This window comes from Aspergillus clavatus, genomic scaffold (genome assembly GCF_000002715.2).
Source record: "Aspergillus clavatus NRRL 1 1099423829806 genomic scaffold, whole genome shotgun sequence".
NCBI classification, from domain to species: Eukaryota; Fungi; Ascomycota; class Eurotiomycetes; order Eurotiales; family Aspergillaceae; genus Aspergillus; species Aspergillus clavatus.
The window spans coordinates 2,179,919-2,201,971 of record NW_001517093.1 but is presented as its reverse complement, the minus strand read 5'-3'; the positions used below and the strand labels follow the sequence as shown (position 1 = coordinate 2,201,971).

The 22,053-nt window shown below is 53.4% G+C and overlaps 7 protein-coding genes across 7 annotated transcripts, besides 13 other annotated features; 3 read left to right on the top strand and 4 right to left on the bottom strand.

Annotated features, from left to right (window-relative positions):
• Positions 1-411: 411 nt before the first annotated feature.
• Positions 412-1,695, top strand: ACLA_086770 (MBL fold metallo-hydrolase; the record flags this gene model as incomplete). The annotated part of the gene is made up of 5 exons (XM_001268401.1): positions 412-581; positions 645-675; positions 745-875; positions 931-1,195; positions 1,267-1,695. The coding sequence occupies 5 exons, from the start codon at positions 412-414 to the stop codon at positions 1,693-1,695; spliced, it is 1,026 nt and encodes a 341-aa protein (XP_001268402.1).
• Positions 1,220-1,250: a microsatellite.
• Positions 1,696-1,701: 6 nt separating the features above from the next.
• Positions 1,702-1,731: a microsatellite.
• Positions 1,703-1,731: a microsatellite.
• Positions 1,732-1,750: 19 nt separating this feature from the next.
• Positions 1,751-1,784: a microsatellite.
• Positions 1,752-1,778: a microsatellite.
• Positions 1,785-2,104: 320 nt separating the features above from the next.
• On the top strand, positions 2,105-4,667 carry ACLA_086760 (uncharacterized protein; the record flags this gene model as incomplete). The annotated part of the gene is made up of 2 exons (XM_001268400.1): positions 2,105-3,473; positions 3,553-4,667. 2 exons carry the CDS (start codon positions 2,105-2,107, stop codon positions 4,665-4,667), a joined length of 2,484 nt encoding a protein of 827 aa, XP_001268401.1.
• Positions 2,315-2,336: a microsatellite.
• Positions 2,338-2,366: a microsatellite.
• A 205-nt stretch (positions 4,668-4,872) lies between the features above and the next one.
• ACLA_086750 (nitrilase) lies at positions 4,873-6,276 on the bottom strand (the record flags this gene model as incomplete). The annotated part of the gene is made up of 3 exons (XM_001268399.1): positions 4,873-5,177; positions 5,270-5,615; positions 5,803-6,276. 3 exons carry the CDS (start codon positions 6,274-6,276, stop codon positions 4,873-4,875), a joined length of 1,125 nt encoding a protein of 374 aa, XP_001268400.1.
• Positions 5,194-5,221: a microsatellite.
• Positions 5,674-5,706: a microsatellite.
• Positions 6,277-6,279: 3 nt separating the features above from the next.
• Positions 6,280-6,300: a microsatellite.
• Positions 6,301-6,363: 63 nt separating this feature from the next.
• Positions 6,364-6,394: a microsatellite.
• Positions 6,395-6,896: 502 nt separating this feature from the next.
• Positions 6,897-6,931: a repeat region.
• Positions 6,932-6,954: 23 nt separating this feature from the next.
• Positions 6,955-8,777, bottom strand: ACLA_086740 (putative choline sulfatase; the record flags this gene model as incomplete). The annotated part of the gene is made up of 2 exons (XM_001268398.1): positions 6,955-8,310; positions 8,367-8,777. 2 exons carry the CDS (start codon positions 8,775-8,777, stop codon positions 6,955-6,957), a joined length of 1,767 nt encoding a protein of 588 aa, XP_001268399.1.
• A 596-nt stretch (positions 8,778-9,373) lies between these two features.
• Positions 9,374-9,395: a microsatellite.
• A 2,500-nt stretch (positions 9,396-11,895) lies between these two features.
• On the bottom strand, positions 11,896-14,209 carry ACLA_086730 (transmembrane 9 family protein; the record flags this gene model as incomplete). Its single annotated transcript, XM_001268397.1, has 5 exons — positions 11,896-11,914; positions 11,966-12,186; positions 12,247-12,699; positions 12,750-14,083; positions 14,146-14,209. 5 exons carry the CDS (start codon positions 14,207-14,209, stop codon positions 11,896-11,898), a joined length of 2,091 nt encoding a protein of 696 aa, XP_001268398.1.
• Positions 14,210-15,349: 1,140 nt separating this feature from the next.
• Positions 15,350-16,853, bottom strand: ACLA_086720 (ubiquitin domain-containing protein DSK2; the record flags this gene model as incomplete). Its single annotated transcript, XM_001268396.1, has 2 exons — positions 15,350-16,315; positions 16,389-16,853. 2 exons carry the CDS (start codon positions 16,851-16,853, stop codon positions 15,350-15,352), a joined length of 1,431 nt encoding a protein of 476 aa, XP_001268397.1.
• A 717-nt stretch (positions 16,854-17,570) lies between these two features.
• ACLA_086710 (DDB1/RSE1 family protein) lies at positions 17,571-21,644 on the top strand (the record flags this gene model as incomplete). The annotated part of the gene is made up of 4 exons (XM_001268395.1): positions 17,571-17,814; positions 17,998-20,071; positions 20,272-21,556; positions 21,618-21,644. 4 exons carry the CDS (start codon positions 17,571-17,573, stop codon positions 21,642-21,644), a joined length of 3,630 nt encoding a protein of 1,209 aa, XP_001268396.1.
• Between the last annotated feature and the right edge of the window lie 409 nt (positions 21,645-22,053).

The following is a 22,053-nucleotide window of genomic DNA, read 5'->3' as shown; positions in this document are numbered from 1 at the left end:
GCGTGCTAGCGTGCTAGCATGTTTGTTAGAGCCTTTTTCTTTTGTGATTTGGAGGAAACCGCGCAGGAAGCGGATAGATATATATGATGGGGGTGAATCTACATACACACATACTCTTCTCTGGATCGGCGTTTACTTTGTAGTAAGTACATAGACAGCGACGAGTTAGACCACAAGCCACACCAATACCACTCAGAAACATTATCCTACAGCACGAATAACCCATTGACTAATTGAACATGTGTCGTATACCATAGTATATTATTATCAATTGATGGATGAACTGGCGTGACGTCATGTGTACGAGATGCACTCCAGCGCGACAACATCTTGTTCATCACAGAGGAATAAAAGACACCGATTCAGTCTTCCTACCCGTTTTCATACCTAGTGGCCATATCACTTCTCATCATGAAGCATATATCCATTGACCCGCGTCGGAACATCCCTCCCGTCCGAGATCTCGCCTCGTCCTCGCTCCCCGCGAGCTTACCAGAAGCAACGAGCACGAAGACGCATCCCTCGCACGCCGGAGGAGAGAATGCCTCGATCTATTTCATCGGCACAGCCACGACGATCCTGTGAGTAGCTGTAGCACTGTGATGCAGCGTGATAGTCGTATGCCTCGATGCTAACGTGGTTAGGGAATGGGAGGGCATGAGGGTGATGACGGATGTAAGCCCGCCGTCGTGTTACTGTCCTTTTGCCATACATGCCATATCAGAACGGGGGCTGACGAGATAGCCCAACTTCCTCCACGCTGGAGACCACGTCCACCTCGGCCCGGGCGTCACCGCGACGCGGCAGACGAATCCGGCCGTCGACCTGCACGAACTGCCTCGCATCGATCTCGTCCTGCTGTCTCATTACCACGAGTAAGTCTTAATCCATCCACAGCAACCACCATTTCCCGAACTAACGTTGAGTTAGAGACCATTTCGACCGCAAAGTCGAAGAATCCCTCCGTCGCGACCTCCCCATCATCACCACGAGCCATGCCAAAGCCGCGCTGACGGCTAAGGGCTCGGACTCCTTCCAGCAGGTGTACGACCTCGAGCCCTTTGAGCAGATGCTGGTGAGCGTCAAGTGCGACAGCGCGCAGACCAGACAGCCGCGCATGCGAGTCACGGGCACGCCGGGGAAACACATACCGACCAACAAGGTGGTGGAGAAGTTGAATCAGTTTGCGGCGGCGGTAAGTCAAGTCCCCCCCTGATTCCTTGGTCCCTGGTCCCTTGGTCCTGGTCCCTGGGATTATTGACAGAGAGAATGAAGATCCCACCCACCAATGGATGGATGGTGGAATTAGGCTACGGCAGCACCGGGACCCTACAGACGGACTTCGACGTGGGGTATCGCATCTACATCTCCGGCGATACGTTGATGGTCGACGACCTCAAGGAGATCCCGCGGCGGTTCGCAGGCCAGAAGCTCGATTTGATGCTCATCCATCTCGGGGGTACGACGGTGCCTCATCCGAACATGTGGCCGCTGACGATGATGGTGACCATGGACGCGAAGCAGGGCGTGGAGCTGGTCCGGCTCATCAGGCCCGATCTGACGATTCCCATCCACTATGATGACTACAACGTGTTTGCGAGCCGCTGGAGGATTTCAAGCAGGAGATGCAGAAGGCGGGCCTGGGGGGGAATGTGGTGTATCTCGACCGCAAGGAAGCCTACCATTTCCGAGTGAAGGAGCCTTCTTCTTCTTCTTCTTCTTCATCTTCTTGAGTGATGATGATGGGGGATCTTCTTCTTCTTCTTCTTCTTCTTCTTTTTTTTTTGTTGGGTTGCTCGCTCCGATTGGGTATCATCGTCTCTAGCCATGTTGTCTTTGTGATCAACATCTCGTGTTCAGCCTGGAGGGTGGCTTATTTTATTTATAGCATCGCCAACAAAACTCCCAAATCCATTCATTTCTTTCATTTCTTCCTCCGCCTCCAATTTTTCTTTTCTTTTGTTCTTGATCCTCGACTATTGATTAGTGGACCGTCAGCCCATTGCTGTGCTGGTGTTGACACGCTTCCCTTTCTTCTCTTCTCTTCATTCTCCCCCTTTCGTCCCTCTGCGGAGGATCCTCATCCTCTCTCATCGCCTCCTCCATGCATTTTCTTCGTAAAAAACACAAGTCTTCGTCCCCAGCTGCCTCGCTTGCTCCTCATTCGCATTCCGTCGAGCAACTGCCCGTGTCTCTTCTGGCTGCTCCCTCGCCGCGTGTTCCTCCTGACGATCCCGCGTTTTACCAGCGCTTCTCCGACGTGCGTCTCCCCACTTCGTCCTCGGATCAGCCTGTTGACTCGTATTCTCACCACCAACAACAACAACAACAACAACTTCATCATCATCATCATCATCAGAATCATCCTGATTCTCCTCAACATCATTCAAGGCAATCAGAAGTCCCTCCCTCGTATCATCAGTCTCCCATCACTCGATCGCAGAGCCATCACTCCCCCACTCTCCTCAACTCGGTACTTGCGATCCCCGCCTCACCAGCTGCTGCGCGCTTCGATGCTGACCCTTCCGATCAGTCGTGGCCCTCGTCTCCCGCTGTGGACAGGGCCTCTGATCATCAGCAGCAGCCCTTGGCCCCCATCGCTCACCCTACTAGCAACAAACAGACTCCTGCCCCAAAGTCCCGAAGGAAGCTCTTCGGTCTCCACTCGTCCTCCTCGTCTTCTGCAACAACCGGCTTCCTAGAACGTAGCGTCTCGGTCAAAGGCACCAGCTCATCGTCCTCGTCCCGTCAGCGCCGGTATCAACATCAGCAACAGCTATCGCTCGAGACGGCGTCGACGACAACCCGCGAATCTCACAAGCAGAATCAGAGCACCAACTACCATTCCTCCTCCGAGACGGTTCCCGAGGGTTATGCGGTAACCCTCCACCCCAACCCTAGCCAGCATAGCTCGCAGTCCCTCCTCATGCAACAGGACCCGGCGTCAGCTCACCACCGACCGCCCCATTCCCCACAACAACCTCCCCCTTCGATCCAGCGCTCCAACACCGACTCGAGCCTCCTCGAGAAGCTATACAACGCACCACCTGCGGATCCGTCATCCCGGCAGCCTCTTGGACCCCCGCCATCGGTGTCCAATCTTTCCCAAACCCATCCGCAGCAACACTCCCCGGTCTCGCAGCTGCAACTGGAGCCGCCGTCGAGCGCACGACCACCCTCGCGGCAGTCCCTGGGCCGTCCGTCTCCGTTACCCCCGCTGCCCCCGCAGTCCGAGTTGCGTTCCTCCTCCGCGAATCAAAACGGCGGAATGGCGTCCACCACCCCCGACCGGTCTGCCGGTCAACAGATCCAGAACACGAATCACCCAGGCGGCTCCCACGCGTCTCTCCAGGGAAACCAGCAGCAGAACACCCCCGAACCAGGGCGTAGTACACCCCCGGTCGGTAGCCGAGGGAGGGATGATGCCGGCGATGTCGACGTCCGAGCTCTGCTGCAGAAGCACGATGAACTGCGTAGGTTGCATGCCAGCATTGGTTTTCGGGAAGAAAAAAAAAGGGGGGGGAGGGGAAACTCAAAACTAACGCGATACAGAGGCCAAATACTCCAAAGTGAAGCGCTATTACTTTGAAAAAGACGCCCAGGTGCAGCAGCTGCAGAACACTGTGGCGCACCAGCGCATGGCGGTGTCGCGCACCGTGCTGGACGACAACGAATACGCGAACCGGTTCGCCCGTCTGGACGGCGCGATTAAGGACCTGGCCTTCGCGATCCGCAAGGACTGGACGAGCCTGCCGTCGTGGCTGGCCGGACACGTCAACGAGGACGCACACACGGCCGGCACGAAGGAGATGACGGCGATCGGGCGGGCGGCGATGAGCCGGTGGCTGGTGGAGGAGATCTTCGAGCGGCACTTCCACCCGGCGCTGGAGCCGGCCCTGAGCCAGCAGCTGAAGAGCATCGAAATGAACCTGCGGCAGCAGCAGATCAAGACGTACACGGACGAGGATCGGGAGAACGCGATCGCGCGGATCTCCAACTGGCGGCGGACGACGTTTGACGGGCTCACGGACGCGCTGCAGGGCAAGGCGGCGGAGGAGCACCGGGCGCAGCTGATCGACCGGCTGGTCGAGAAGTTTGTCGCGAGCCTAGAGATGAACCTGCACGACCCGGCGCCGCCGGGCCTGGCGAACGGCGTGCGCATGATCGTGGAGAACGCGGTGGGCATCGCCGAGAAGATCCCGCTGGAGTCGCGCGACATCTGCATCGAGTACTTCATGCCCGGGTCGCTGGTGAACGAGGCTGTGATGAAGGTCGAGGTGGGACTGCCGCCGCTGACGAACGTGAAGCCGCCGCCGGCGGACACGCCTGTGCTGCGCGGCTCCGCCGAGCACGACCGCATGCTGCACGACCATGACGAAGGCGACGGGCTCGCCCGCGAGTCGGGGAACCACCCAACCCTGCAGGACGGGGCGGCGTCGGCGTCGGGGCCGCGCGAGCAGCGCGTGCGATCGGTGCTGAACACGCTGATGGGCAAGCGACCCGCGGCGGCCGTGGACGCGAGCCACGGGGCCAAGGAGGCGAAGGAGCCGGTAATGGAGGAGCCCGGCAGCAGCGGACGGATTCGGTTTGCGATGTTTCTAGCTGCGGAGGTACGGGGACGGGGGCCGACGAATGTGTTGGTGAAGGCGCCTGTATATCTGATATGATGTATGACATGAGATGAAATTATGAATGACTTGAATCAATTTTACTGTGTCTTATACAAATACTCACTCACTCACTCTCTCTCTCTCTTGAATCAATTTTACTGTGTCCCTCATACAAATACTCTCTCTCTCTCTCTCGTCTCTACTCGTAGTCTATCCATCCCTGTAACCCGTGTCGCAAAGGTCCAAGGGCGACGTTATCCATTCAGTAAGGCGGCGGACTCAAATCCAGCCCCTCGACGGTCAGCCGAAACGCATCGTTCCGCGAATAACTCCCCGCGACATCCACATCCAGGCGCCCGCGCTCACAGTCGTCCAGATCAATCTCGGCCAGCAGCAGCCCGTCCCCGACAGCATTGCCGCCGGGCACACCGCCGGGTGCGCTCGCCGTCGCCGTCGCCGTCGAGTCCGGCGCATCATCCGCCGAGACCTCCCAGATGGGGCCGGCGAGGACCTCGCCCTGGGCGCCGACGATGCACGAGCCGCCGCGCGAGACGAAGTCGTCTGCATCTGTCGCACATATCACATTAGCCATTAGCCATTAGCCATTAGCCCCCTAATCCTCCTCACCCACCAGACCCTAGCTGTGGAAGTGAACTCACGCGGCACAAATCCAGGCCCCAGCCCAGGTCCAACCTCCTCCTCCCCCGCCGCGGTAATCCACCGGGGCAACTCATCATACCGCACGCACTGGTTCGCAGAGAGGACGAAGGCGCGGCCCTCGCAGGCGACGGTGCGCATGAGCGCCAGCCAGGTGTCGCGGGCGTCGGCGGTCGGCGCAAGATAGAGGTTCACGTTCTGCGCGTACAGGCTCTGGCGCAGCAGCGGCATGTAGCTTTCCCAGCAGATGGCGGCGGCGAGGGTCACGCGGTGGCCGTTCAGGGTGGTCGTGATGGCGCGCAGCGTCGACGGCGAGCCTTGGGCCCAGATGAGACGTTCGGAGCCGGTCTTGTCCATTAAGAATGAATATGAATGGCTTGTTAGCGGAGACGTTCTTTTGTTCTTGCCCTGCCCTGCCCTATCCTACCCTACCCTACCCAACGCTAGCGCTGGCAATGGCAATGGCAATGGCAAGGACCAAGCAAGACATAACAGATGCAAGACAGGGGATAGAGGAATAGAGGGGGGAAAATACAGGCATAACCTTCCTCCTCTTCCCGACACAACCGCGCCGGGGATCAACATACACAACCGAACAATACAGACTACCGCCGGCGCGCTCGATCACGCCCACGACCAGAAACACCCCGGTCTGAGCCGCAACCTTCTCGAGCGCCTCCCTCGTCCCATCCCCGCGCTCGCTCCTCCCCTCCGCCACCGCCAGCGTCTTGCGCACCCACGCCTCGCCCGCCCCCGCAGGCGTGTCCCCCAGGTCCACCGCGGCCTTGAAGTACGCGAGGAACTGGTCGCGGCCGTGCGCGGCGCGCGCCCCCACCGCGCACCCGAACGTCGCCGTGCGCGGGTACCCGCCCAGGTAGGCTTCGGGGAAGAGCAGGAGGTGGGCGCCGCGCGCGGCGGCGTGGTGGGTGATGCGGGAGAGGGCGGCGAGGGTGGCGGGGAGGGTTGCGTGGGTGCGTGCTTGGGCGACGGCGACGGTGATTTTGGACATTTTTTGGTTGGTTGGTTGGTTGGTGTCTTTCTTTAGGGTAGGGAGGGTGTTAGGGACTGGAGTTGAGGTCTTATAGTTCTATAAATCCGTAGACCGTAGACCGTAGACCGTAGACCGTCGTAGCTGTACAGAGTACACAGTGCTGGTGAGGGGAGGGGATAGTGGGGATGCAGCGCAAAGACCGAATCCCGAGATTGTAGAATAGATAAACTGACTAGTTAACTACTCTAGAGACTAGAGTGTAGAGGCAGATAGAGGAATATACGAGGTACTCCATAGTCGTCCGAGACATGTCTTAGATCTATATCAATCTATCCTCTATAGTCCATCCCCATAGTCAGGACGTGAGCAATGTCGTCAACCAGACATAATCGTAGTACCAAGGATCCAAATTCATTGTTTATACACTGATCTGATACTCTACATACAATAAATGCCATGTCCGAAAAAAGAAAATCACCCGCAAGCATTCACAAACGCTAGCAGAAGAACCGGGAATGCAACTCATCTCGGGTATATGCGCGCTAGAAACAAAACTGCAGGAAGGAGAACAGTCGCGATGCTGTCGTAAAACCGTAAAACCTCTAACCAGAGTATGACCCCACCGAAACGACCATCATTTTCTTTCTCTTTTTCTTTTTTCTTTTTTCTCTTTGGCTGCTGTCGGTCAGAGACTGCCTACACCCTCGTGCCCATCGCGTTGGCGGCTTGCTGCAGGACCCGCGGCCATCGGGACATGAACTCCACATCGTCCAAAATCCCCTTGCCCTGGTTGCGCACGTACTGCGTGCTGGGATCCACCCGGGGCTCGTAGTCCCAGAACGCCGGGTTGCCCTTAACCAACGCCGAGTACACCAGTCGCCGCCGGCGCTGAGACCGCAGCACTTCCTCCCGGATAGCGGGCAGATCCCAGCGCGCGTGTACTTCCTCGGTAAAGTGCGCCAGCAGCTTGGCTGGGTCGGCGGTGTCGGGCACGGCAGCCGGAAGCTTGGCGGGGCTGGGGGTGCGCGGGGGCGTCGGGAAGGGGTACGTCGAAGTGGCGCGCTGAGGCACGGGGGACACCCGGGGAGTCTCGCCAGGGGTGTCAGCGGGAGTGGGCAGCGCGCCAGAGTTCAGCTGACTGTGTGCACCGGGTTTGATGGCGGTTTGCGACGGCACGGCAAGGCCAGCCACCAGGTTCACCATCTCCTCCGGATCGGCTTCCAGATCATACAACATCGGGGGATCGATCAGGGAATATACAAACTTCCAGCGCCCGCGCCGGATCATCACCACTGGCGATTGGGTTCCCTCGGCCATGTACTCGCCCAGCACAGTGTCGGTTTTGGGTCCCTGCTCGCCGCTCAGATAGGGCATCAGTGACACCCCGTCCAGCGGGAGTTCCTTCATCAAAGGCGCTCCCCCCATCGCGGCAAACGTGGGCAACAGGTCCATCGTCGAGACATTCTCCGACACGCGCTTGGCAGCGAACCGCTTGGGCGCGTGCACGATCATCGGCACCCGCGCCGAGTTCTCGTACCAGACCATCTTGTACCACAGTCCGCGCTCGCCCAGCATATCGCCGTGGTCACCAGTGAACACCACAATGGTATCATCGCGCAGGCCGCAGTCCTCCAGCACCCGCAGCAACTTGCCGACGTTGGTATCGACGTAAGTGCACGCGGCGAAGTAGGCGCGGCGTGCCGCCTTGATGCGCTCCTCCGACATGTCCTTACCCCACAAATCGATACATTTGAGGACCCGTTGCGAGTGGGGGTCCTGCTGGTCGTCGGGGATGTCGGAGTTCTTCGGCAGCGGGATATCCACACCCTCGTACATATCCCAATACTCCTTGGTCATCGCGTAGGGATCGTGCGGATGCGTCATAGAGACGGTCAGGCAGAAAGGCTGGTCGGTGCGGTGGCGGACATGGTCGTACAGATACTGCTTGGACTTGTAGATGACCTCCTCGTCATAGTCGAGCTGGTTGGTGCGCACGACGGGACCAGCCTCCAGCACGGACGACATGTTGTGATACCAATCGGGACGGATATCCTGTCCTGATCAGTTTGCGTCCCAACGCGCCAAAACGAAAATGACACTGAACTTACCGGCTCATCCCAGTTGACCGACCAACCATAATCCCCCGGGTAAATGTCACTGGTCAATCGCTGCTCATAGCCATGCAGCTGGTCCGGACCGCAAAAGTGCATCTTCCCGGCCAGAGCCGTGTGGTAGCCTTCGCGGCGCAGATAGTGGGCGTAGGTGGGGACGTCGGCGGGCAAGTCGGCAGCATTGTCGTAGGCGCCAATCTTGGACGGGAGCTGACCGGTCACCATGACGAAGCGCGACGGCGCACACAGCGGGGAGTTGCAGTAGGCTGAGTCAAACACCACACCCTCCTCCGCCAACCGGTCCAGATTAGGAGTCTTGATGGGGGAATTCTTGTCATGGAAGGCCAGGAGAGGGGCCGCCATCTGGTCCGCCATGATGTAGAGGATGTTGGGTTTCTTGGTCGCCATGATGTGATGTGATCCAGTCAATCAAGACGAGCAAGAACAGCAATGGGAAGAGAAGATGAATACACGGATTGATTATCCACAATGGCTGGGGGAGAGTATGGAGTAGTATATAGGGATTGAGAAGGCAAGGAAAAGGGGGAAGGGGGGTTTGGAGTTGGAGATAAGAGAGAGGGAACAAAGGAAGAGAAGATAAGAGAAGAGGAAAGGGAAGCAAGATATAGGATTGAGTCTGATGGAGAGAGCACAGCAAGTGGAGCAGAACAACTATTATTATTAATAGCAATCCCAGGCTGACAGCTAGACAGAGTCCTCCTGGGAAGAGCAGCAGAAGAAGAAGAGGGAAAAGAAGGAATCGTGAAGCTGTTGGGCCTTTTTTTTTTTTTTTTTTTAAAGTGAGAAGTCAGAACAAAACCCCCGTAAAATAGAATAAAAATACTATAGTACAAGGAAGATAATTGCATATCCCCGTGAATTGCGATGTGGGTATCCAATCAGAAATACTGAATATATTAGTTTCGATAGAATTGCTGGAGAAGGATGTGCACTAGTAAGAAAAACACTGTGTGACAGTACGCTAACTACTATCAATCAAAGGTAAAAAAAAAAAAAAAAAAAAAAGACGTTATTAAAATATTCTATCGAGCTATTCTGTTGACTGTTCAAGACCCTCTCCTCGACTGTAGCTGATACCCTTGACTCTGTACCACGTACATAGACGAAGATGAAACTTGCACAGATGCTGAGACTAAGAGCAGAAGTATGTCACCGCAACAATGGAACCATCGGCGGGGACGATGGTGCGATATCCGCGGCTTCTGACTCGAGCATCGGGGGACGGTTCCAGCCTACTGGAGTCTGGATGATCTTCAGGAGGGAACGATCCTGGATTCCCGATGTCGATGACTCTCTATGGAGTTTCTTCCTCTCCATCTTGGTTTTATCCCTTGAAGCAAGTCCAGACTCTTGCGTCTTCAACTATGCTACAGGTCGCGTGAGTCTAGGTCACCGGGGAATCGACTTCCCGGCAGAGAAAAGCGGTCCTGGCAACCAATGGCGATAATGATCTGTGGAAAAAGATGACTAACTGATTTCTCGGGAAGTTGTACATGTCAACTTTGCTTTGTCAGTTACCCAGTTGCCTCGCCACATGTGCTTCCCCGTCTTATATCTGGAGTTTAATGCCCCGTTGGGAGACTATCTCTCATTCGCAATGACATCCTAGTATATAGCTCGCGTCTGACCAGTCTTATAGTTATCTCTCGGCCAGTATAATCGAGGAATATCTAGTTTCTAACGACTCCAGAGTACCTTCTTCATCTTGATACTTGGCCTTGGCTACTCCTACATGCAAGCCGATAGGAATAGGATAGATAGTCGGTCTGGCCTGAGGCAAAGTGACTAACGGAATCAGGACTAGCCCTGACCGGACAACAGCGGATGTGGGTCCTCCCCCAAACCAAACCGTCCTAATCGGGCAAGAACCCTCAGGCGACATCAAGACAGCCCGGCATGTGATTGGACGCGTTATACCAGCGATTGCCGAGTCCGACTACCTAGACCCACTTGCTTATCATTCACGATTGATACGGAGTACATAGTACGTAAGGCGTTTCCGTATTTTTTCCCCGTCGACTTGGAGGAGAGACAGACACATACTCCGTAGGTAGGTACTTTTTAACGATCTATGCAGAAGACCGAGGACTTCCCTCAAGAACAAAATATGAAACCCGGTCAGCAGGCGGAGCTACCGTACCGTAAGACCTCTCCAACTCGGCAACTCCATAATCCATAGTCCATAGTCCTATACTCCGTACTCCGTACATACCCCGGATATCCCCAGTCTCTGACGTCGATCCCGGCCCTTACAAACTTAACCTGGCGATGTCCCCATCCGCAGCCTCAATGGCATCATCGCCTCTACCCCCTCTATCACTGCACCGAGCTGACGTTTCGTCACTCCTGAAGATTGCCCCGTTTCACTCTTGGTCAAACATGCAGGCCTTTCTGGAAGATCTCTCGAACCCTCCTTCCCCACCCCACGTCGGAAGGACTTGCTTTTTTTTTTTTTTTTCCTTTTCTTGGGGGGAAGGGGGAGTCCGATTTCCTCCCATGTACAGAGTACGGAGTACGTACTACGTACTACGTAGTCTGGAGTAGAGTGTCTAGACTAGCTGTATCGACTACCGAGCATACCTTAGTAACAAGGACCTGTTGCAGTCTTGCAGAAGCCCAGTGTAGATAGAGGATGGAGAGTCTGTCTCATGTCACTCAGACCCCCTAACTACCACGGATTATCTAAGACCTCTCGAACAGTAAGCCCGCAGATAGAAGGACACATCTCTGACTGACACTTTCACTCTTTGAGCAATTCTCATTCTCACCCCGCGAGCACGCCATCAAAGGGGGGGGGAGAGGCAAGTCTTGTCTTTGAAACCACCACCCACACCCCCTTCTCACGCTGTGCCGTTTGCAGTTGATTTTCCCCCGGATGACTTTTTTTTCAGATGGAGTGGTAAATGGATAACTACTTGGTAGACTAGATAATTATAATTAGATGTAGGACAGGAATACGGCCAATACCATCACCGTGTCTTAGGTTGCTGTCCATGGCGTAGAGGAGAGCGAAACTGCCAAGAAAGAGCGGAATGCTGCTTGTACAACTGCATAGCTTGGCAGGCGCTTGGTTGTGGTACCCTCGTCCTGGGATTGCTCCAAGCAAACAGACGGAGAAACTAGAATGTTACCATGGCCATGGTATCTATAGATCGTGCCCAACAATGGACTCACTCTTGAAAGGAATACTCGAATAAGGCAGTGACTATCAGACTCCGCTTAGATTACAAGTACCTCGACTCCGAAAGATGTCAATAACTCCAACAAAGGCACCAACCAGTTGGTCACCCCTCTCGGGCAAACACTATCCACAGTGATTGAAGAAAGAACGCAAAGCGCTGCATGAGATTGATGAGAGAAAGCCGAAGAGCGGAATCTGAGCGCTAATCAAAATATTGTTGTATTGTATGAAATGCAGTTCAGTGGAAAAACAGCGGAGCTAGTTTGAGAGTCCCTCTTTAGCACCTATGTGGCCGATTATCGAGGAGAGCTAATCCTGCCAAGTTCAGTCAATTTTGACCGAACTGTCAAATCGTCGTTAGCCATCGCATCAGCAAGATTAAAAGACAGCATACCTGTAAATGCGCCTGATAAAGGCATACGCTGTCAAGAACCCAACGGTTCCCGTCAACAGCCCGTACACCGCGCACGCTAAAAAGCTGTAGCTGAAAAAGAGCAGACTCGACACAAAGCCTGTGATGTGAAGGTGGAAGAGATAGTACCAGATGCAGTAGGCAAACACCCAGAATGCACTGCTGCCACCGGTCAGGAAACTCTGCCACCACCAGTGATAATTCTATTGTTCAATTAGTCCCAGCAGATTTTTTTCCATGCAACGGTGGAAAGAAAAACATACCTCTGCGCAGAGCTGGCTGTGGGTCGCAATGATCGTTACTTCGCTCACCGTGATCATGACAATCGTCGACACGGCGCTCAGAAAGCCAAACACATAATAGTACCCGCTCTTGTCCTGCCACAGGTTCTTGAACACGAAAAGTAGCTCGATGAACACCACGGCAAATGGCGGCAGTCCCGTGAGAATCGTTCCTTGAATGCTATGCAGGTACCAAGGCTGCGGCGGGATTTGGCGGGCAATCGAACTCGTCTTGGTCGGGTGCTCCCACGGCTGTGCTCGTACAAAGCCGTACCAGCTACCGAGATATACCAGAGGAACCTGGATCAAAAGCCACAGTGCGAGGAGACCGACCAGCGTTCCGAAAGGAATCGCTGTGCTCGATGCTTGTGCCCAGACGAAGAGGTTCAGGATGAAAATGAGGCAAAATACCAACCCAGGAAAGAATAGAGCAGTCTGGAAGAGATGATTAGCCCAAGCAATATGTCACTCCACCGAGCTCTTACAATCAGCGTATTCTTCCGCCACTGGACACCCTTGAATGTCTTGTATAGTCTCCCAGAAAAGTACCCAGAAAATAGACCGGCAAAAACAAACAAGCCCATGCCAACACTGACAAACCCGCCTCGAAAACTAGGGTTCAAAATGCCTAGGCAGCTGAGAATCAAAAGACCCGAGGCCATGAAAAGCAACTGCATGCCCGAGCCCACCAGAGGCGCAAGCAGACCACTATATTCCGGCACCCGGAACACGTCGGCGTGGAGGAGTTTCCATCCGCTCACATCCTCAAGCGCCTCGTCATCAGAGACGTCCCCATCTCGCTCAACATCTGCGCCTTGGTCCAAGAGACCTTCTCCTTTCTTCTCGGACTTGGAGCGACTTCTGTGTTGAGAGTCCTCCATGGCTCCATCTCCGCGACCTTTGATGTCGCCTTGCACCGTCCGACTCCAGATCACGAAGACTGCCACACCAAGAACACCCGAAATAGTCAGCGAATTCAGCACCGCCAGCCAATGTGTCAGCGAGCCCTCATCTTGGTTGTTGAAGTAGAGATCCCACCGATTCGACCATTCCACCCCAGGCTCCTCCTTGAAGTAGATCGAGTAGCTGTATGGAACCTTCAAGGTGGCACCGTCATCGGCCTCGTCATCGTCCTCCGGGAGATATGACGATCCAGGGTACAATTCCTTCAGCCTCGACAGATTGGGTGGGATGTACAATTCCAGACCCTCATGTTCGTCATGCACGTGTTTCGGACATCCATTTTCCTGGTAATCGTCGGACCTGATGCTCTTCGGATAGATCTCGAAGCCAACAACGACCTTGCCTCCCTCCGGTGCGCCCCGCCAGCGGATTACAATGTTGAAGTGATTGTTGATGAAGTACCGTGGCTTGCCACTGGCAGGCGAAAAGTCCAGATCACCGATCTTGAATCCTGTCGCGTAGTATTTGCGGCTTCGGTCGACGGTGACAAAACGTGTGGCTCCAGGTAGGTTATCTGCGATCCACTCCGCAACATATCCTTGCTTGATGAGTTTACGGCCCCATTTAACATCCTTCCGCCCAACCTCTACTGTGCAGAGCGCCTGGCATTCAACGTTCTTGCCCATATGAAGCTCGAAGTCCGAGGTCATGATGCGATCACCACGAAGGATCTCTCCCAGGTTGAGCGAGACACTGTGGCCCGAGCCAAAGGGGGAGCCTCCATGACTCTTTCCACTGGGCGGACAGACGAAAGGAAGATCGAAATAGGCATACTGAAGCTGTGTGTTATCCGAAAAGATCTTGTTCACAAGGAGAGGGATAGGCTCGTCGTCATTATAGCGCTTGACCGAGTAACCTACAAATTAGGACAAAGCGTGAGTCGACGTGCAGGATTATCTCGCTGAAAGGAGAGCCTACCGGGTATGTACCACGCGCAGACGTGAGAAACGAATAGCAACCAAATCGTCCACCGCACCTCCATCTTCTACGTAGCAGGGATTGGTCAACTGCCAAGCTGGAGTTAAGGACTAGGTATCACGCAATCATAAACGACAGATGGACGGATTCGGGCTTTTCGGACACGACAAGTACAACGAAAGGGTCGGCGAACAAATCAATCGTCGCTTTTGAGAACTTAAGGGAGTAGTGTACGAGGGAGGCGCAATAGGTGCAGAACCGAATGGGAAAATAAGAAGAGAAGGAGTATCGACGGTCACAAGAGGGACGGGATTCCTAATCAGTAGTCCGCAATGCGACGGGATCAGTGAGGGCCCACGGACCGACGATGTTCGGTCAATCTAACGAGTGAAATCGGCATCGAAAGCCTAGCGAAATGAATATTCAGTCCGACAGGCAACCAGAAGATGAGTAAAAGTGGCAGTATCAAGAAAGACAACAGCGATGATCGAGATCAGTTGAGGCCAGACGGGGGAGTAGGTGGCATCCCGAACAGGCTTAGCGGCCATTCTGCAGATATCCATCAAAACCCAAACAACAGAAAGGAGCGGACAAAGTGAGACATCCATCCTTCGATTGGAGATGGTCCGTCCAAGGCGCATTATACGGTTATACCAAGCTAAAAATAATCCCCGATGTTTAAATCTATCTTGTCTGTCTCTACCTCGGTCTGCGCTCGCGATAGTCATCAAACAATCTGCTATGTTCTACACATTCTCGCGATCCGGAGATGGTCCCTATATTGCCTTCAATGCCGTGGTGTGGTAGGATACGTTGGTGCATGACACAAGCTTGAATCAGAAATAGAACAAAGAAAGCATATGAAGTCCATCGTCATATTCATAAGATCTAATGGGGACGTAGAAAGGCAGATCAATACTCACCATCTTCTGCCAGGAGATAGAAATAACATCAGGGCTGTCCAATTGCTCGCCTATCAGGCTATTACATATTCGAATACTAGCACGCAGAGGGGTAGTCGTAAAATACTTATTCGAGAAAAGGGTTGATGGAAAGAAACGAAGACCGCCAACAAGTTCGGATTGTTTCTGCATAGAAAAGAAAAGGCATCGTAACAATGTACCACGAGTGGACATAATGTAGTGGAGAGAGAGAAGCAGGAGAGGCGTCTGAAAAATTGCTAGATGTAGTGGAAGCCCAGTGATTACGAGGGATGGCTCAGAAGATATTCAATGGCGCCCTGAACGCTGCCGCCAGAGCGTCGCAGTGCCTCCACATTCCGTTCGAATTCAAAGAAGCCCATATCATTCAGTTGTCGAAGCTGTTCGGCATATCGTTCCTCAGGTGGCCGATTGTCTTGTGGTGGGGGTGTGCCGAACCCACCGCCTCCTAAGAGGGCCGCCAGTGGATTGGCTCCAGCCGCGCCTCCTTCACCCCCTTGGGCTCCCATGGCCTGCATCATTTGCGACAAAAGCGCGGGGTCTCTGAGGAAAGGGTTCTGCTGCGGGTTGAACGGGTTTGAGCCAGCCTGGCCACCCTGTGGACCTGCTCCTCCAAACATAGCGGGGTTCATCAAGAAACTGAAAGGGTTCTGGAGATTCTGCTGGTTCTGACCTTCTCCAGTAGTTGTGCTTCCAGCGGCGGCGCTACCTGTTGCTCCTTGCGTTCCTTGAGCCTGGTCGCCACCTGCCGTAGTCGCTGCACTCGAAGGGTTGGCGCCGAAGTTAGGGCCATTTCCACCGAAAAGAGCGGCAAAGGGGTTTCCAGCTCCCAGAGCAGGAGGAGCAAATGGGTTAAAAAGAGGCGCGCCTGTCCCGGCAGCATCCGTATTGTTGGTGTTCTGCGTATCTCTACTCTCCTCGGGCGTCGTATTGGTGACTCCCGGGGCTGGGAACGCACTACCCCCACCCAAACCTCCAGCACCACCGCCACCGAATGCCCTCTGCATCTGCAGCATCTGGCGAATGGAACTCGGGTCGGTCAGCATACGACGAAATTCGGGACTTTGCATCATCTGCCGCACTCCAGGACCCATATCGCGGAGCATGGGATTTTGTTGGATCATCATGTCGATCATGGCGGGGTTCTGCAAAGCTTCGTTGATGGTCGACTGGAACTGGGGGTTTTCGAGCATATTGAGCATGGACTCGGCGTCAGGAGGGGGGCCCATCTACAGGAAGAGTTATGGTCAGCAATTGAAATAGACCATCGCGAGCCTTTCAGCATCAAGACGAATAACTTACTCCGCCATCAGGACCGAACATGCCAGCACCTGGAAGCTGAGCGAATCCAGCGTATCTAGCACCAGTCAAGCCTGCGAGCGGGTTATTGCCCGTACCAGCAGCAAGATTTGTTGGGACTCCGCTGGGAGCAGGTGTGGTCGAAGCACCAGTAGGTGCAGATGTAGATGCACTCTGAGTCGCTCCAGCCTGTCTCTGATTGCTAGCGGCGCTCTTCACCAAGTGAATCGTGTGGCCTTCTTTGATCTTGTATGTCGCCAGAGTCTCATTATCTTTGAGCACTCTGCCAGAGTAAATCAACCGCTGACGCTCCGCTGGAGTGTCGGCATACTCTGGAGCCGAAAGCTTCCGTTTCAGCTCCACGACCTGAGTAGACAAGGGGAGAGTGAAAGTATATTTAGCGTCATTAGAGGATTTGATCGTGAAAGTGATGGGCGCATCTTCAGTTGTGGCGGTATCGTCGGCCATGATACGTAATTGAGGCGTGTGGGGAATATGGAAGAGAGTGAGAAAGAGATGAGGGGTTTCAGGGAGATGCGCTCAAGGGAGAATCACAGCACGGATGAAAGAAGTTACGGTAGATCGAACCAAGAGAATGAGCGATGAGCAGCAAAGATGAAGAATAAACACAGGAAATGTGGTGTGATTAGGGACTCAAAATCTCAGATAGTACGGAGTATTGTGATGAGGAAGGCCGGCTGGCCTCCTCTACGTAGTAAGATAAAGGGCCCCCCGTCTAGGCTGTAACCGGTTGGCGAGGTAGAAACAGGCAGAATCTGATCGACCGCCTTTCAGATGCGATGATGATGCACATTAATTAATAATCATAATAATGGCCTTACTCAGCTATACAAATGGGAGGCTCATAAGCTCAAGTCATGTGTCAAAAAGCAAACAGAGCAAACAAGGTAAAGTCACGTGGAGGGAGCTTCTTTCTTCTCCCAGCTGAATTTTCACTTTCCTTCCTCTGGACACACAGTTGGGCAATATTCGCTCTACTCGTGCAGCATCTCCAGCCACCTTTCTCTGAGGACACTCGGTTCTTCGAGAGTCCTCTTTACTATTGTCTTCAATTGCAGCAATGGGATTGATTTCATTTTAGCGTCAGACTTGTCTGCAATTGCCTTGTAAAATTCACAAAGCATCACCCCCTGGCCACGGCCTGGGAACCACCAGTCATCCACCATGGCTACCACTTCGAATATGTTCATGTATTCCCTGACGATCCAGCCTCCGACTGCAATCACACAGGCTATTTTGGGTCAGTTTGCAGGAACTAAGGAACAGCAGATCGTCACGGCGTCGGGCTCAAAGCTCACTATCCATCGTCCTGACCCCGCGCAGGGGAAAATCACCCCAATCTATTCCCAGGATGTCTTTGGTATCATTCGTACACTAGCAGCTTTTCGGCTGGCTGGGAGCAATAAAGGTATGTTTGATATCCCTCGTTCCAACCCCCAATGCCGAGATCAACTTAGTGATTCGTCAAGCTTCCCGGGCAGCACGATCCTTATCTGCCGAACCGGCTCTTTTGGAAGTGGGACGTGCCCCGGTCGGCGATTCTGATGCTGGGTGCTGTTCCTGAACTGTGCTGAGAGAACATTGCGTCTAGATTATATAATCATTGGCTCAGACTCGGGACGTATCACCATCATTGAATATGTGCCATCCCAAAACCGGTTCAACCGGATCCATCTGGAGACCTTTGGAAAATCTGGCGTTCGTCGCGTCGTCCCTGGGCAATACCTGGCGGTAGACCCGAAGGGTAGAGCTTGTCTGATTGCCTCGGTGGAGAAGAACAAACTTGTGTATGTTCTGAATCGCAACTCGCAGGCCGAGCTTACGATTTCTTCCCCTCTGGAAGCTCATAAGCCGCAGACAGTGGTCTTTGCCATGATCGCTCTCGATGTGGGCTATGAGAATCCCATCTTTGCTGCTCTCGAGGTGGACTACTCTGAATCTGATCAAGATCCCACTGGTCGCGCCTATGAAGAATCTGAAAAGGTTCTCGTGTACTACGAACTTGATCTGGGTTTAAATCATGTTGTGCGCAAGTGGGCCGACCCTGTGGATCGCACTTCAAACATGCTCTTCCAGGTTCCTGGAGGCGGCGATGGTCCGAGTGGTGTCTTGGTATGTGCGGAGGATAGCGTTACCTATCGACACTCGAATCAGGATGCATTCAAAGTGCCAATCCCTCGCCGGAGCGGCGCCACTGAGAACCCTGAACGGAAACGTACGATAGTCGCCGGTGTCATGCACAAGATGAGGGGCGCTTTCTTCTTTCTCCTTCAAACCGATGACGGTGACTTGTTCAAGGTCACGATTGACATGGTTGAAGATGACAATGGGCAGCTGACTGGTGAAGTCAAGAGATTAAAGATCAAGTACTTTGACACAGTGCCAGTCGCGTCCAATCTCTTGATCTTGAAGAGTGGCTTCCTCTACGTTGCTAGTGAGGGTGGAAACCATCACTTCTATCAGTTTGAGAAGCTGGGAGACGATGACGAGGAGATCGAGTTCAGTAGCGAATCCTACTCGGCTGATCCATCTGTTCCCTGTGATCCTGTCTTCTTCCGACCTCGAGGCGCGGAGAACTTGAATCTCGTCGAATCACTCAACTCATTAAATCCTCTGATCGACAGCAAGATTGCAAACCTCAATGAGGATGACGCACCCCAGATTTATGCTGTTTCTGGTACTGGCGCTCGCAGCACTTTCAGGACTCTCAAGCATGGCTTGGAGGTCTCTGAGATTGTGGAGTCGGAGCTTCCCAGTGTACCATCTGCCGTTTGGACAACCAAGCTGACTCGCGGAGACGAGTTTGACGCCTATATCATTCTTTCCTTCGCAAATGGTACCTTGGTGCTGAGTATCGGCGAGACTGTTGAAGAAGTCACTGATACTGGTTTCCTCTCAACCGCGCCTACTTTGGCTGTTCAACAGCTCGGCGAGGACTCGTTGATTCAAGTTCACCCGAGAGGTATTCGTCACATCCTTGCAGATCGGCGGGTCAATGAATGGCCTGCTCCACAACACAGATCAATCGTGGCGGCCGCGACAAACGAACGTCAAGTTGCGGTTGCCCTGAGCTCAGGCGAAATCGTCTACTTCGAAATGGACGCTGATGGCTCACTTGCCGAATATGACGAGAGACGTCAGATGTCGGGTACAGTCACATGTCTCAGTCTGGGTGAGGTCCCTGAAGGTCGTGTCCGAAGCTCCTTCCTCGCCGTAGGATGTGATGACTCGACCGTTCGCATCCTCAGCCTAGATCCCGATTCTACCCTTGAAAATAAGTCGGTTCAAGCTCTTACATCAGCTCCGTCAGCGCTGAACATCATGTCGATGGCTGATTCCAGCTCTGGCGGTACAACACTGTACCTGCACATCGGTCTTTATTCTGGCGTTTATCTTCGAACTGTCCTGGACGAAGTGACTGGAGAACTCTCTGATACTCGTACCCGATTTTTGGGTGCTAAGCCGGTCAAGCTGTTCCGAGTTTCAGTCAGGGGACAAACTGCTGTCCTCGCGCTTAGCTCTCGGCCTTGGCTGGGTTATTGCGACATTCAAACGAAAGGTTTCATGCTCACCCCACTTGATTACGTGGGCCTTGAATGGGGCTGGAACTTTTCTAGCGAACAGTGTGTGGAAGGAATGGTTGGTATCCAAGGACAGAATCTTCGGTAAGTTGTGATCTCTTTGCACATTGTTTGACTCCCCCTCATGATCATATGATGAGAACTTTAATCCGAAAGTTCATGTGGATTATCTTTTAAAGTTTTATATCTCCAATTGTTCCTACTGAGATCATTGCCCATAACCTGCTGCATGTTCGAAACACTTTGACTCTCATCAGATATGACTAACTCGTCTGCGACGATAGGATCTTCTCCATTGAGAAATTGGACAACAACATGTTGCAGGAATCCATTCCTCTTTCCTACACACCCCGTCGTTTGCTAAAGCACCCAGAACAGCCTCTGTTCTACGTTATCGGATCGGACAATAATGTTTTGTCCCCCGCTACACGAGCTCGTTTGATTGAAGATTCGAAGGCACGCAACGGAGAAGCCGATACCTTACCACCGGAAGAATTCGGATATCCTCGAGCTACAGGCCATTGGGCATCTTGCATACAAGTTGTCGATCCCGTGAATGCTAAAGCTGTGATCTCGACGATTGAACTTGAGGAGAACGAGGCCGCTGTGAGCATGGCAGCCGTACCCTTCTCCAGTCAGGATGACGAAACTTTCCTAGTAGTAGGAACGGCTAAGGATCTCACTGTAAATCCTCCTTCGTCTGCCGGTGGTTTCATCCATATCTACAGATTTCAAGAAGACGGAAAGGAGTTGGAGTTTATTCACAAGACGAAGGTCGAAGAACCTCCTCTTGCTCTTCTTGCGTTCCAAGGTCGCCTGGTCGCAGGTATTGGTTCGATTCTTCGAATCTACGACCTTGGAATGAAGCAGTTGCTTCGCAAATGCCAGGCTCCGGTTGTGCCCAAGACGATCGTTGGGCTTCAAACACAGGGCAGCCGGATCATCGTCAGCGACGTTCGGGAGAGCGTGACGTATGTAGTGTACAAGTACCAGGAGAACGTTTTGATTCCCTTCGTGGATGACACTGTCTCTCGCTGGATGACGAGCACGACGATGGTTGACTATGAGACGGTTGCTGGTGGTGATAAATTCGGGAATCTTTGGCTCGTCCGCTGTCCTAAAAAGATTTCGGAGGAGGCAGACGAGGACGGTTCAGGAGCTCATCTGATTCATGAGCGTGGTTATCTGCATGGAACCCCCAATCGCCTCGAGTTGATGATCCATACCTATACACAAGATATTCCGACGAGCGTGCATAAGACTCAACTTGTCGCGGGCGGTCGTGATATCCTCGTGTGGACTGGATTCCAGGGTACGATTGGAATGCTTGTGCCTTTCATGAGCCGTGAAGATGTGGACTTCTTCCAGAACTTGGAGATGCAGCTCGCGTCCCAGTGCCCCCCTCTCGCTGGACGGGATCACCTAATCTATCGCAGCTATTATGCGCCAGTGAAGGGCGTGATTGATGGCGACTTGTGTGAAATGTATTTCTTACTGCCTAATGACACGAAGATGATGATTGCCGCGGAACTCGACCGCTCTGTTAGGGAAATTGAGCGGAAGATTTCGGTGAGTTTAAACTCTGTTATCTTTACCTCCGCGGTGTTTGTTGTTACTGACCAAGGCACAGGATATGCGGACCAGGGTGGCGTACTGATTCTGGTGGACTTACGGCGTCTCTCTTGGGTGTATGCGAGGGTCTATGGATACCCAATGACGATTATGCTAGATAACCATGTACAGATTTTTATACTACAAATTTCCAGCATGCTCATTGAATGGGCAGTGCAGGTTGACTCGTTCGTTCGTGCCTTCAGTAGTCGAATGTCTCTTGCCTCGCTCGGTCTTCTGCTTCTTCATTCGGTTGATCTTGAGCTGGATGCAGCTTGCGCTTCTCTGTGCAAATCTGTATGAGACGAGAGTGAGGTTAACGCCCTCGACGATCTTTGAGTACGGTTTTATCTGATATGCACCACGGATATGATCGTAATTTATCAGTCGGGACAGTCCTGTAGCTTTCAAGTAGTGCATTATATAGTCTTCCTCTTAAATGAAATCCCTGATTC